Source organism: Psammomys obesus, unplaced genomic scaffold (genome assembly GCF_907164565.1).
Source record: "Psammomys obesus unplaced genomic scaffold, mPsaObe1.curated_primary_1811, whole genome shotgun sequence".
NCBI lineage: Eukaryota > Metazoa > Chordata > Mammalia > Rodentia > Muridae > Psammomys > Psammomys obesus.
The window spans coordinates 13175382-13189256 of NW_026591872.1; the positions used below are offsets into that span (position 1 = coordinate 13175382).

General features: G+C 38.3%; 1 protein-coding gene across 3 annotated transcripts in view; it reads left to right on the forward strand.

Moving 5' to 3' along the window:
• Positions 1 to 12615, forward strand: part of Slc25a14 (solute carrier family 25 member 14) — a 41848-nt gene extending 29233 nt beyond the window's left edge. For all 3 annotated transcript variants that reach the window (XM_055612141.1, XM_055612139.1, XM_055612140.1), the window contains 4 exons: positions 4361 to 4485; positions 5671 to 5806; positions 11108 to 11188; positions 12186 to 12615. In XM_055612141.1, the coding sequence (XP_055468116.1) occupies positions 4361 to 4485; positions 5671 to 5806; positions 11108 to 11188; positions 12186 to 12227 (384 nt within the window). In that variant the 3' untranslated portion in view covers positions 12228 to 12615. The remainder of the gene's footprint in view (positions 1 to 4360; positions 4486 to 5670; positions 5807 to 11107; positions 11189 to 12185) is intronic.
• The last annotated feature ends 1260 nt before the right edge of the window (positions 12616 to 13875 follow it).

Below are 13875 nucleotides of genomic sequence, written 5' to 3' on the forward strand. Positions count from 1 at the left end.
TGGCTGCAGTGCCCTCCTCTGTGGCCTAGCAAGGCTGCTCCTCCCTCGGGGGATGGAGAATTCAAAGAGCCAGCCATTGAGTTCATGTCAGAAATAGTCGTTGTTCCCCTTACTAGGATACACACTTAGATACTGAGCTACCATGGGCTACATCTGAGCAGGGTTTCTAGGTTATATCCATACATGGTCCTTGGTTGAAGAAACAGTCTCATAGAAGACCCCCGTGGCCTGATATATTTGGTCCTTGTGGAGCTGTCCTCTCCAGGTATTACTGACTCCCCCTTCTTTCATAGGATTCCCTGCACTCTGCCCAAGGTTTGGTTATGAGTCTCAGTATCTGCTTTGATACACTGCTAGGTAGATTGTTTCAGAGGCCCTCCATGGTAGGCTGTTGTCCTGTTTCTTGTTTTCTCCTACTTCCAATGTCCATCCCATTTGTCTTTCTAAGTAAGGATTAATCATCTTACTCCAAGTCTTCTTTCTTGTTCATCTTCTTTAGGTGTGCAGATGTGTAGTTCTGGCTGTCCTGAAACTAGCTCTGTTGAGCCATTTCTTCAATTCCTTAAGACTTTTTAAAAAATAGATTTCTTTTTCTTTCTTCTTCAAGAATTTCTTCTTCCTCCTCTTCTTCTTCTTCTTTTTTTTTTTTTTTTTGAAACAGGGTTTCTCTGTGTAGCTCTGACTATTCTGGACCCATTTTGTACACCTTGAACTCCCCGATCCGCCTGCCTTTTCTTCCTGAGTGCAGGGATTACAGGCATGTGCCACGATAGCCTGGCTATTCTTATTATTTTTAATTATGTGTGTCTGAATGTGTCTGCCAGGAGTACTTGGAAGCCAGTGACATTGGATGACCAAGAGCTACTGTTACAGCCAGTTGTAAACTTCCTGACATGAGTCTTGGAAATCAAACTTGGGTCTTTTGCAAGAGCAGTGCATGCTCTTAGCCACTGAGATATTTCTCTAACCACCCCCTAATTTTTTTTCAAATTCTATATTTATGCATATGGATGTTTTGCCTGCATGTGTGAGTATGTATGTATGTATGTATGTATGTATGTATGTATGTATGTATGTATGTTTGTTTTGTCTGCATGTATGACTATGTGCCTTCATGCCTGCAGAGGCCAGACAAGGACATTGGATCCCTTAGAGCTGGTGTTACAGATACTTGTGAGTTGCCATGTAGATGATGGGAACTGAATCTATGAAAGCCAGTTCTTTGTTTGTTTTAAGATGTATTTATTTATCTATTTATTTATGTATTATGTAGTTCTGCCTGCAGGCCAGAAGAGGGCACCAGATCTCTTTATAGATGGTCATAAGCTACCATATGGTTGCTAGGAATTGAACTCAGGACTTCTGAAAGAACAGTCAGTACTCTTCAGCTTTGAGCCATCTCTCCAGCTCGCTAGTACTTTTTTTAAATAGCCCTGGATGGTATGTAACTTGCTATTTAGAACAGATTGATCTTGCACTTAGAGATCTACCTAGCTCTGCCTCCCAATTTCTGTGATTTAAAGATGGTGTCACTATGCCTGGCCCCCTTAAAACTTTTCATATGGTGTAAAATATTATCTATTTTGTAGAAAGTTCCATGAACTACTGAGAAAAATTTGTACTATACAGCTGTTTTGTGTAGAATCTTCTGTAGATTTTATTTGTCCATTTTAGTTGTATTGTGGTTTAAATGACGTTTTACTGTTTTTGCCTAGATGAGATTTGATGGTGGCAATGAGTTACTGATGTCTCTCACTGTGCTTGCATCTGTACCTACTTGTCGCTATATGTTGATTGTGTTTGTTTTATCGAATTGCATGGACCAATATTTGGTGCATATATATCTACAGCTGTTATATTTTTTGGTTGATTATTTTATTTTATTAATGTGTGGTGACTATGTTTATTTTCTTTGATGTTCTAGAGATTGAACTCTGGACCTTGTGTATGTCAGACAAGTAGTGTACTACTGAGCCACAACCATTCCTAGGGACTCTTTAACTTTTCTTAATAATTTTGTTTTGAAATCAGCATTGTCCTTGTTCTCAAGGGCAGGCTCTTTGCCCCCCCCCTCCAGGGGAGGAGCAGTCCTGTTAGGCCACAGAGGAGGACTTTGCAGCCAGCCTTTGAAGATACCTGATAAAAACAAGGTCAAATGAAAGGGGAGGAGGTCCTCCCCTATCAGTGGACTTGGAAAGGGGCAGGGAGGAGACCAGGAAAGGAGTTGGGGAGGGGGAGGGAATGAGGGAGCGGGATACAGCTGGGACACAGAGTTAACAAATTGTAACTAAAAATAAAAATAAAATAAAATAAAAAAAAATAAAAAATAAAAAAAAAAGAAATCAGCATTGTCGCATATGGGTGTAGCTAATTTGGTTTGTTTTCAGATTCTCTTTGCTTTGAATATAATCTTTTGATAACTTTCCATTTAGTCTCAGTATGTCTGCTAGTGAGGCAAGTCATTTATAGATAATAAACACTTAGATCTTGAATGTTGTTCTTTTAATTTTATTTAGTATGGCTTTTTATTAGAGATGTAATACCATTTATGCTTAAGGTTATTATTGAAAAGGTATGGACTTTTCTGTTCCTTATATTAGTTATTTGATTCATTTAAAGAGTTAATAATGGGGGCTGGAGAGATGACTCAATGGTCAAGAGCACTGGCTGCTATTACAGAGGACCCAGGTTCAATTCCCAGCACCCACATGTTGGCTCACCACTTCCTGTAACTCCAGATCCAGGAAATCTCATACACCTTCACAAAGGCATGCACAGGAGCAAAATACCAATTCATACAAAATGCAAATATATCATTAAAAAAGAATTCCTCCAAAAAAGAGTTAATAATGTTTGATTCTTCCCTCCTAATTTTTTTTTGTTTGTTTTTGAAACAGAGTTTTTCTGGGTAGCCTTGGCTGTCCTAGAACTCACTCTGTAGACTGGGCTGGCCTCAAACACACAAGAGATCTGCCTGCCCCTGCTTCCCAAGTGCTGGGATTAAAGGCGTGCGTGCACTGCCACCGCCCAGCTCCTTCCTAATTCTTATTTGCCTACTCTATCAAGATTTATTTATTCCTGAGGTATCATGATTATGTATTTTAAAAAATTTTTAATTCTGCATAATTGTTGATGTTTATGTATGAGTATGTGTACGTGAGTGTAGATGCCTTTGGAGGTCAAAGTAGAGGCATGGGAACCCTTTGGAGTTGGAATTACAGGAAGTTGTGATCTACCCGATGTGGGTGCTAGGAACTGAGCTCAGGTCCTATGCAAGAGCTTAGAATTCTCAGCTTCCAATGTAATCTGCCGGTGACAGAACTCACTGCTCACTTATGGAGGATGGGAGCACCTTCTACCTCATCCTCTATACATGCCTCAAAGCTGCTTCTACTTCAAATTCAGTAGGTCTCTGTTGAACTTGCCTTCCCTATGTGACTTTTTCTGATGGCCGTCTCCCATCCAGACACTGTGACAGGGTACCCTGTCCCTGACTTGGTGATTTCTTTTCTTGTTTTCAGTTCTGTAGATTAGCTCAGTCAAGCAGTGGTCCCCTCTCAAGATGGTACCTGATTATTACACTCCAGCATGTGGGGATTGATGCAGTGGACTGCTTCTCCATTGTTAGCTTGTCATACAGGAACACTCAGTGTGACATCTAATCTCCATATTTGATTTAGGGCTTGCAGGAGTGCCACTTAGTTACCACTCAGGCTGCCTAGAGTCTCCTGCTTAAGTGTGGTTGCTGGTAAGGGTTCCATTCCCCACATCTTTAATAGTACTTACTATTTTATTTTAAGAAAATGACTACAGTCATCCTAGTAGGTTTGAAATGGTATGTCATTGTGGTTTGTTGTAGTTTTTGTTGTTGTTGTTGTTGTTTATGAGACTGGGTTTCTTTTTGTAGCCTTGACTGTCCTGGAACTTATTCTGTAGACCAGGCTAGCCTCGGACTCAGATATCCACCTGCCTCTGCCTCCCGAGCGTTGGGATAAAGGTACTCGTCACCGAGTGTGGCTATGACTTAATTTTTTAAGATTTTCAAGTATTTCTCCATTGTGTGGGTTATCTTATTCATCTCATACTGTCTTTTAAATTTCAAGTTTTTAATTATGGTGAAATCCAATGTACATATTTTTGTGTCTTGTGCTTTAGGTGTTATGAATGGTTTTATTTGTAGTACAACATTTGTGAATTGGGAATTATCAACCTCCCAAGTGTTAGTCACTGATGTGGAAGAATTTGAAAGAATTTCAGAGTTTATTTTTCTGGCACTTTCCACCACTGACCAATCTTTGTTCATTTAAGACATATGTCACTCAGTATTTCTAAGGTGTCTGATATCACTTTGGTTTTGTAGGGTGTGGTCCCAACTGCTCAGCGTGCTGCCATCGTTGTGGGAGTGGAGTTGCCAGTTTATGATATTACCAAGAAGCACCTGATAGTCTCAGGAATGCTGGGAGACACAATTTTAACACACTTTGTGTAAGTGAGCTATTTTTGATTCATTCTGCATTTACCACTCTGAACACAAAAGTTCTCTTTCACTGACACCCTCAGATTTATAACTAATACTCATGGCCTTAATACTTATCTCTTATGGCTAGTACTTCAAGCCTTCTGAATATTTTATGCTTTTTAACTTGTTACTATATATTCATTATATAAAATAGAGGGTTTTATTATGGCATGTCTTATTATTACTTTTCTCATTATTAGTTCATTTTTCATTATAGAAAATTGTGTTTCAGTATGACATTTTCTTCATTTATATCATGTATTACGCTTGTATTTATAACATGCATATAAAGCACTCTGATTATATTTACTCCTACCTGTTACCCACACTTACCCTCAGATGCTCTGGACACCTGACCACATGGCAGCTGTGTGTAGTGTAGAAACCTACTAGATGTTTTTGGATATTCCTCCACAGCTTGTGCTTTATTTACTTACTGACATGAGAGGAAAAGTCCCATAGATCTCAGACTGGCCTCAGATTTACTGTGTAGCCACAGAGGACTTTGGATTTCTGGTTCTCCTATCTTTACTTCTAGGTTCTAGGATTCTAGCTGTGCAGTGTGCACCACTGCAACGTGTGTTGTGGTACTGGGGGTGGAAGCCAGAGCTACAGGCTTGCTCATCAAACACTGATCTAAGCCCCATCAGCCTATACTTTTATTTTCTTTCTTTATCAGAAGGCAGATTTCCTTTCAGTGGGACCAAGTTAAAAAAATTATTTTTTGTTGAGTTCCTGAAGCTCAACAGGTTTTGGCTAAAGACTATTTCTGTTCTCATCTTGCATTTTCTTTGTCATGTAACTTCTGTCATTTTGCTACCTAAGTGCATTTTACATATGATGCTGTGGTCTGAAAATTTTATGTAACTGATATGGTGCAGGACACGTCCTGCTTAGGGATGTTGTTAGGTCTTTGGACTAGCTCCTTTAGAAAGGGGACTGAGTTCCAGAATGAAAATAAAAGGGACAAATTTTGAATGATGTTTCATTACAAAAGATTTTCTTTCTCTTTAGATTATAATGAAGGGATGTCAGATTTTATCTGATGGATCTGAGTTATTATACCTTTTGCGTTTGTCCTAAGTTCTGTTTAAGTGGGCAAGTGGTGGAAATGAGGTAACCTATCTTCTTAAATTGGTTTTCACCTTTAGTTCCAGCTTTACCTGTGGTTTGGCTGGGGCTCTGGCATCTAACCCAGTTGATGTGGTGAGAACTCGAATGATGAATCAGAGGGCAATAGTGGGTCATGTGGATCTCTACAAGGGTACTTTGGATGGTATTTTGAAGGTATGTATACTGGAGATTTCGGTTACACTTTCTTTTTTCTTTGATGTTTGAGACCTTTTTCAGTCCTTACTCTTCTTGCTGCATATTTTGAATATCAAACAGCCATTATGTGTATTTTTAGTAGCCTGTGAGGATCATTTCAAGGCAAATAACCTATCTCCTAGGAAATTTGCTAATTCATAGTGCTTCTTAATATTATCTCAATTTGAGTGCTTAAAATACAGGGTACATATAGTAATAGAACTATGTAGAATTATAGATAATCAAGATTTAATGTATCCAAGGACAATGAATGGGGAATTTGGAAGGGGAGCAGGAGGGGTAGAAATGTAAGTAAATACTTATGTATGAAATGCTATTTTTTTTAAGTTAAGAGGCTAGAGAGATAGCTCAGCAGTTAATTTCCATAGGCCTTGTGTTCAGTTCCCAGAACTCTTGGTACTTATAACTCCAGGGGATCCAAGGCCCTCTTCTGGCCTTCATAGACAACTGCATGTACATGATGTATGCCAGACATGCAAACAAAACACCTATACACATAAAATAAAAACATTTTAACAAGATTTATTATAGGCCATGTTTGCCAACCTCAAATAAGAAAGAGACTCAGTAGCCTGGTGCTTAAGAAATTTTAAAAGCCAGTACTTGATTTAAGTTCCAGGTTGCTCTGTTGATCACCTTTTTGCTTATAGTATTTCTGTTGGGGTTGAATATTAGAAATGTATACGGAAGTATTGGTCACATTACTGCTATAAAAAACAAATTTAAGAATAAAATGTGGGGTTGGGGATTTACCTCAGTGGTAGAGCGCTTGCCTAGCAAGCACAAGGCCCTGGGTTCGGTTCTCAGCTCTGGGGAAAAAAAAAGAGTAAAATGTGAAGGACTGGAGAGAAGGTTCAGAGGTTAAGAGCACTGTCTGCTCTTCCAGAGGTCCCGAGTTCAATTCCCAGCAACCACATGGTGGCTCACAACCATCTATACAGGGATCCGATGCTGTCTTCTGATGTTCAGGCACACATGCAGGGAGAACACTATGTATATAATAAATAAAAATGTTTTTAAACAAAAGATAAAATGTGAAGGGGCCATATGGTTTTTCTGCTGTTATGAGTTTCATTGAACAGCTCTGTATTATTTAAGGGGCACTGTTTTAATAGCTACAGGGAAATTATCACTCTTACTAAAGTACTGGCAGTTCCAAACAGAGAATCAGCACAGCCTAATAAGTGATAAACTCAGAAATCTATGGTAGGAAATTGTAGCCCACTCTTGAAGTTTGAAACAAGTTCTCTGGAGATGTTAGTAAGTTGGATAATTATATATAACTCACATCTGTTGAATGCTTTCTGGTATGACAAGAGCTGGTCTTATGAGATTTACATATATTGAGTCATTTAATTCTCCCCATTATCTTAGGAGATAGATATTGAAGCAGTGAAGGATTACCACCCTGAGAATTTCAGAGTTAGCAAGTAGGAGTGCTGCAATAAACACAGACCTTTTGGCTTAAAGAAACAAACTTACATTTATTTGTTTGCTTATTTGTTTTTTAAGACAGGGTTTCTCTGTGTAGCCTTGGCTGCCCTGGAACTCACTCTGTAGATGAGGCTGGCTTTGAAATCACAGATATCACCTACCTCTGTCTCCCCAGAGTGCTGGAGTCACAGGTGTGCATTACCACACCTGGCTAAGGAAACATTCTTAACTAGTAAATTTGATGCTTTCTTATATTAGTTTTTGTAGGTTGTTTGGGTTATAAATTGTGTTGAATGCTGTAGTGAGATGCTTGGAGATAACGAGAGTTTTAATTAGGTCCTGTTTGTATTTCAAGTAGATCACTCTGCCTTTGTGAAAATAGGATTGAAGATGGTGGTCCTCTATCTTGGGTACACATTGGTATCACTCACTAATTTCACAGCTCCCATGTTTGCTGTAGATAAGTCAACTCAGAACCCGGGTTATCAACATTTTTAGAATTTTACAAGTGGTAATGTGTTCACCCAAGGTTGAAGACCATGAATCTAAAGGGATAAGGGTGGAACAGTGGGTTAGTCTTTTAAGTTTAACTTGCACCAGTTACTGAATTAACTTAGCATGTCAGAAGTGAGACCTGAGAATTTGTATTTCCAGCAAGTTCCCAGGTAGTACTGACTTAAAGAATCATTGACCTGGAGATAAAGATGTTGATTAAAAGTCTTGTATAGTGATCTCAGTGACGAGGGATGAAGACCTCAGCCTCATATGACTGGGGGTATAGAAAGATGGGACAGATTGAGAATAATTTAGCTGATAAAGTCAGTATAGCTTTGTTAAGATGATATTGAGAGGTATGTGGAAAAGGAGGTGTCAAAAATGACTTCCTGGATTTGGATTTGGTGGCCAGATAGTGACATTTAGTGATGGAGACATCATAAGAAGAACAGGGCTCAGCAGTTAAGAACACTTGCAGAGAACCTGGGTTCACTTTCCAGCACCCACATACCAATTTATGACCTCTGTAATTCTAGTCCCAGGGGATCCAACACTATCTTCTGGCCTCTGTGGGTACCAGGCATGCATGTGATACACACACAAACATGCAGACAGAATACCCATGCATATTAAAAGAACAAATTTTATAGGAGACATGGTTTTTGATGCTTAGTTTGATGTGTATGAAGAGCAGCTGCCAATGATAGTTGGAGATTTTAGGCCTAAGTTGGGGGAAGTTCGTGGTTATAGGTAAGCTTTTGTGGGCTCATTAGCATACAGACCGGTATATAACCAAACAAAGAAGGTAGAGTAGTTCACAACCTTTTTTTACTCTCTGAGGATGCTAAAGTATGATAATTTTTTTTCTTTTGCAGAAAAGACTTGTTCCAAACTGTGTCCTCTAGAGAATCACTAATTGCTGTCAGTTAGTACTTCTGTAAATACATAGTTTTTTAGTATTCTTTTTACTCTTATAATCTCATTTCTCCCCTTTTCTACATTCCAAATGAACTGAAAATTGTCCAGCCCTAGATTTTTTTATTCCAATTGTTCAGCTGCAATACCTTAAATGTGCCTTTTGCTTTCCCCACTCCTTTTCATTCTCCAGGTCTCATATCTTTTTCCACAAAGGCCTTTACTGACCACTGGACTAGGTTATATATGCAGGGTTTCTTTTTCCTTTCCTTCTTTCCTCCATTCCTTTCGTTCATCTTTTAAAAATTAATTAATTGGGAAAGTAGCTTGCTTTGTAGCTTAGACTGGTCTGAAACTCACTCTTTGGCCCAGACTGGTCCTCTGTCTTCTGAGAGTGCAAGAAGGGTTTCTTATAGTTCCTGTCATAGCATTAACACCCTTCCTACATGTACACTCTCTCAATATTTATTTAAATCTTCATTGAAGACAAATTCACATATTATTAAAATAATTCATTCAAAATGGTGTATAGTTGACAGTATTGTAGTATATGACAATATGTATAACAATTACTTGGTCAATTTAGAATATATCCATGACCATAAAACACCCTATATACCTTTATATCACCTGCTTCTCCAATACATTCAGTCCTAAGTAACCACTAGCTTTCTTCCTGTTTCTATAAATATGTCTGTTCTAGATATTTCATAGAAATGGAATCATATTATATGACCTTTTTAATTGGCTTCTTTCAAGTAGCATGCTTTCAAGGTTCATCCATAGTAGCATATCATTATCATATTAAAATGTATGAAACAGTGATAAAATTCATTTCACCAATGAAAAGGCAGAATAACACTTTTCAGTATCTGACAAAACACCCAACATATCTATTATATAAACATACATATATGTGCAGAACTCAGCACATGACATCAGCTTTTGACCTTTGCTATGTCATCTAGTTCTTGAAACCATTTGGGGCATATAGAGACCCCTACTGTATAAATCAGGGCACCAGAACACACAGTAGTTCATGTTGTTCTTCACACATAGTCCTCAAAGCATTCACATGAAGTCTACCATGGGGTCACACTCATTTTAAAAGTAGAAAACAGGTCAGAGAAGGAAAATGGCTTTCTCAAGTCCTTATTCACTTCCTTGGTTTTCTACCTCTCTTTTATAATTTCTAGATATAATAAGTATCAATATATTAGTATCTACCAATATCTGTCTGTCTATAACAATGTGTGTATTTGCTTGTCAATCTCAGTAGAATATACATTCCATAGGGACACAGACTGTATAAGTTATGTCTTGCTGTGTAACAAATTCCCCTAAAACTCAGGGTCTTAAAAGAACAGTTATTCTTTTCCTGGTTTTGTGGATCAGGAATTGAGAAGCAGCTTCACTGAGTGATTCTAAATCAAGACCTACTAAGAGGTTGTATCCATATGTCAGGCTGGGCTTCAGTCATCATCTAAGCTTGACTGGAGCTAGCATATCTGCCTCAAAGATTACTCAGATGAGTGTTACTTAAATTCCTCAGTTCCCCATGATGTCAGCCTCTTGTCATGGTAGGACATCTGGTTTCCTTCAGAGTGAATAATTCAATAAAGAAGGGGATAGGCACCTTATTGTATATCAAATACCTTTTATAATCTAGTAGTGTTGATTTCCACTATGCTCTTTTGGTGACACACAACATTCCTGATGTGCTATGGCGTGAAGACTAAACAAGGGCATGGATGACTGGGGATAGTGTTCCTTAGGTATGTCATCACTCTATCTCTATTACTTCAGGCATTCTTTGAATTATTATTTGCAATTCGGATATTCACAGTTTCATTACACATATGCACATAATATAGTTCGGATCAAGTATACTGCATTATCCTCTCTTATTCCTGTTCACCCTCAAAACTTCTATGACCCAATACCTCCTATTTCTTGTCCTTTTTTGTTTCTTTCTGACACAGTACATTTAACTAGGTTTTGTTTTTGATTTTTTTTTTGAGACAGATATTATGTAGCCTAGGCTGTTTTCAAATTCACTGTATATTTAAGGATAGCCTTGAACTCCAGGTTTCACTTCCTCTGCTTCCAGAGTGTTAAGATTATAGGCATATGCTGCCATGACCAGCTCTTATATATATTAATTATAAATTATATCTCAGTTATATTCCAAGCATTAAGAAGTATGTGTTGTATATGATGAGGGTACTCAGTAAATAATTGTTGAGTAATGGTTTGATGGATTTAGACTAAAAATTATTTAGTCTACAAAGTATATCTTCAGAAAAGAGACCATTTATAATAGCTATAGTTGCTGGGGTGGGTATGGAAAACTGCTGTCAAGTGTAAAAAAGAAAGGGAAATTTCACTATTTTTTTGGTTATGTCTTTACCTCAGATGTCGAAACATGAGGGCTTTTTTGCCCTTTATAAAGGATTTTGGCCGAACTGGCTTCGACTTGGACCCTGGAACATCATCGTATCCTTTTAGAAATTGAGAATGGAAGCCAGTGCTTCAAAGTCTCAGGTAATTAGAATTAGGTTATAAGAAGATAAATTTGATTATTAAATCTTTTGTAGGCAAGTAAGAAACTCAAGCATCCCACTGGAGACTACTGTGAATGAACAAAGTAGAGAGGCAACTTTCTCTTGGTGGCAAATGCACATTACTCTCCCTTTAGGGATAGAAAAGATATGTCACATGTTCCTATTTAAATCATAATGTCTGATGAGATGGCCCATTGATAATTGTCCTTGCCTCTATATCTGATGACCTGAGTTTAATCTCTGGGAGTCATGATAGGAGAGAATTGACTTCTGTAAGTTGTCCTCTGAACTCCACGCACATGCTGTGGCAAGTGTATGCCCTTCCCAGCAAACAAATACATGAGCAAGCAAATAAATGTGATAAAACAACCATGAAGCACAACCAGTCTTATAAGGGCTGTGGCATTTTTAGCAGTAGCAATGGAAGACAGGGAAGTCCATGCTACTGTGGTCTAGATTTCTTAGTCTATAACTTTGAGACCCAAATTGCTGTAAGAGAACACAACACAGTCATAGAATGACAGGACCCACAGCCAAATAGCAATCTTTTGTCACAGGTCTATCTCTCTCCATCAGCTGTGCTTGAGTGCTTCCTATGAACACAGAATATCTCTTTCTCTCTTTGGATTTTCTCTAGCACTGTGTGTGGCTCTCTCTCTCTCTCTCTCTCTCTCTCTCTCTCTGTGTGTGTGTGTGTATGTGTGGTCCTGTTTGCTTTTGGAAACTAACCATATTATAATCTGCTTCCATTGCTAAATGCCATTGATCATAATGGGTACCTAGTAGGCACTCAACACATTTTATCTCAAGAAAGGTATTTAAGCTAGTTTCCTTTAGATTAATTAATTTAAGAGAATGAAATACACAATTTTCAAAATGGGTTTACCTTTCAATATAAACCTGGAGATCTTCCATGACTCATTCTTCAGTTTTTTATTACATATGAGCAGCTCAAGAGGCTTCAGATCTAAGAAGTGAAAATCTATCAGCCCAGCCGTGCCACCCTTTCTACTGTTTTCCTTTGTGTTCCTAATGTATTTTGACAAAGATGTATGTGTTTACAGAACCAGTGGTCTCCCAAGTGCCCCCTAATTGAAGAGTATAGGATGACTTAAGGTCGTTTATGCATTTGTGTTACCCCTTCCCTCAGAGGAAGTGTCAACATTGAGAGTGTAACCCCAGATTGGTGTCTTCTGTGAAGATGGATACTGATGGGTGACATTCTAAAGGGTCTTCTTTCCAAAGGTGGGTTAAATGTAGTTGGTTATCCCCAGACAGGCCATAGCAGAAGGCTACAAGCATAGTTAATGCTATATATGTTATAGACCTTGGTTCTCATTAAAGTATTTATTGGCTGAATCATTTTGACTTTGTCTTCATTTGCTTTCTTCTTTTCTAACTCTTAAGTTCCATTCTCTAGAAAGTGATAAAGGGAAAGTAACTATGAAATGGAGACTTGACTCCTAAAGCACATTTATGAGAGTAGAATACATGCATTGTGTTTTTCGCAAGGCTGTTTGTCAGCATAATGCCATTCATTTCTATCATCAGGCCAGTGGTTCTTTCTAGAATATGAATCAAACAAGTGGATCATTTGGAAGGTTCTACAGATACAATGTGAGCCAAGCTTTACAATTAGAGTGCTTAGAGGTAAGGTCTTCATAATTATCCGTTCATGCATTTTTTCAGATGTTTATTGTGGCCTATCATTTCCTGGATGCTGGAGATATGAAGAATGAGTCTGTCTCTGTTTCTTAAGCTCATGTTATAGTAAAAACTGGTTTGAAATTAAGTCATAATAGTAGCTTCTAAGTACTATAGGAGGTATGATCAAAATGATGCAGGAGGATGGAGGATAAAGAGCTTTAATTTAAACTTAGAGGATTTGCCAAAAGCTTCTAGTGGAGTTGACATTTAAGGTGAGTGAAAGGATGAGCGAGTGTTACCATGTGAATAAGACTGTATACATCTTGACAAGTGTTTAACAACACATATTTGCCATTAGAGAATCATAAAGAATGGTTTTATTTCCCTAAAAAAAATTCTTTTAGCTCTTGGCAACCATCAAGACATTTCCTGTCTCCATGGTAATGCCTTTTCCAGAGTATCATATAATTGGAATCATACAGTAGCCTTTCCCCCTGGTCTTCTTGCACTTAGTGATTTTCATTTAAGTGTAATCTGTCTTTTAAAGATTTCTTTCTCTTTATTTTGTGTGCATGGGTGTTTTGCCTGCATTGAATATCCATGTGCCACCTGTGTGCCTGATGCTCCTGGAAGCCAAGAAAGGGGTTGGATCCTCTGGAACAGAAGATTGTAAACTGCCATATGGGTGCTGGGAACTGACCCTACATCCTCTGCAAGAGTAACAAGTGCACTGGGCAGTGGTGGTGCACACCCTTAATCCCAGCACTCAGGAGGCAGAGGCAGGTGATCTCAGAGATCGAGCCCAGCCTGGTCTACAAAGTGAGTTCCAGGACAGCCAGGGATACAAAGAAAACCCTGTCTTGAAAAATCAAAAAGGAAAAAAAAAAGAGAGTAACAGGTGATCTTAACCACTGAGCCATCTCTTTGTTCCTGTTCTATGTCTTAATTGTTGTATATCTCATTTTGGGTTAT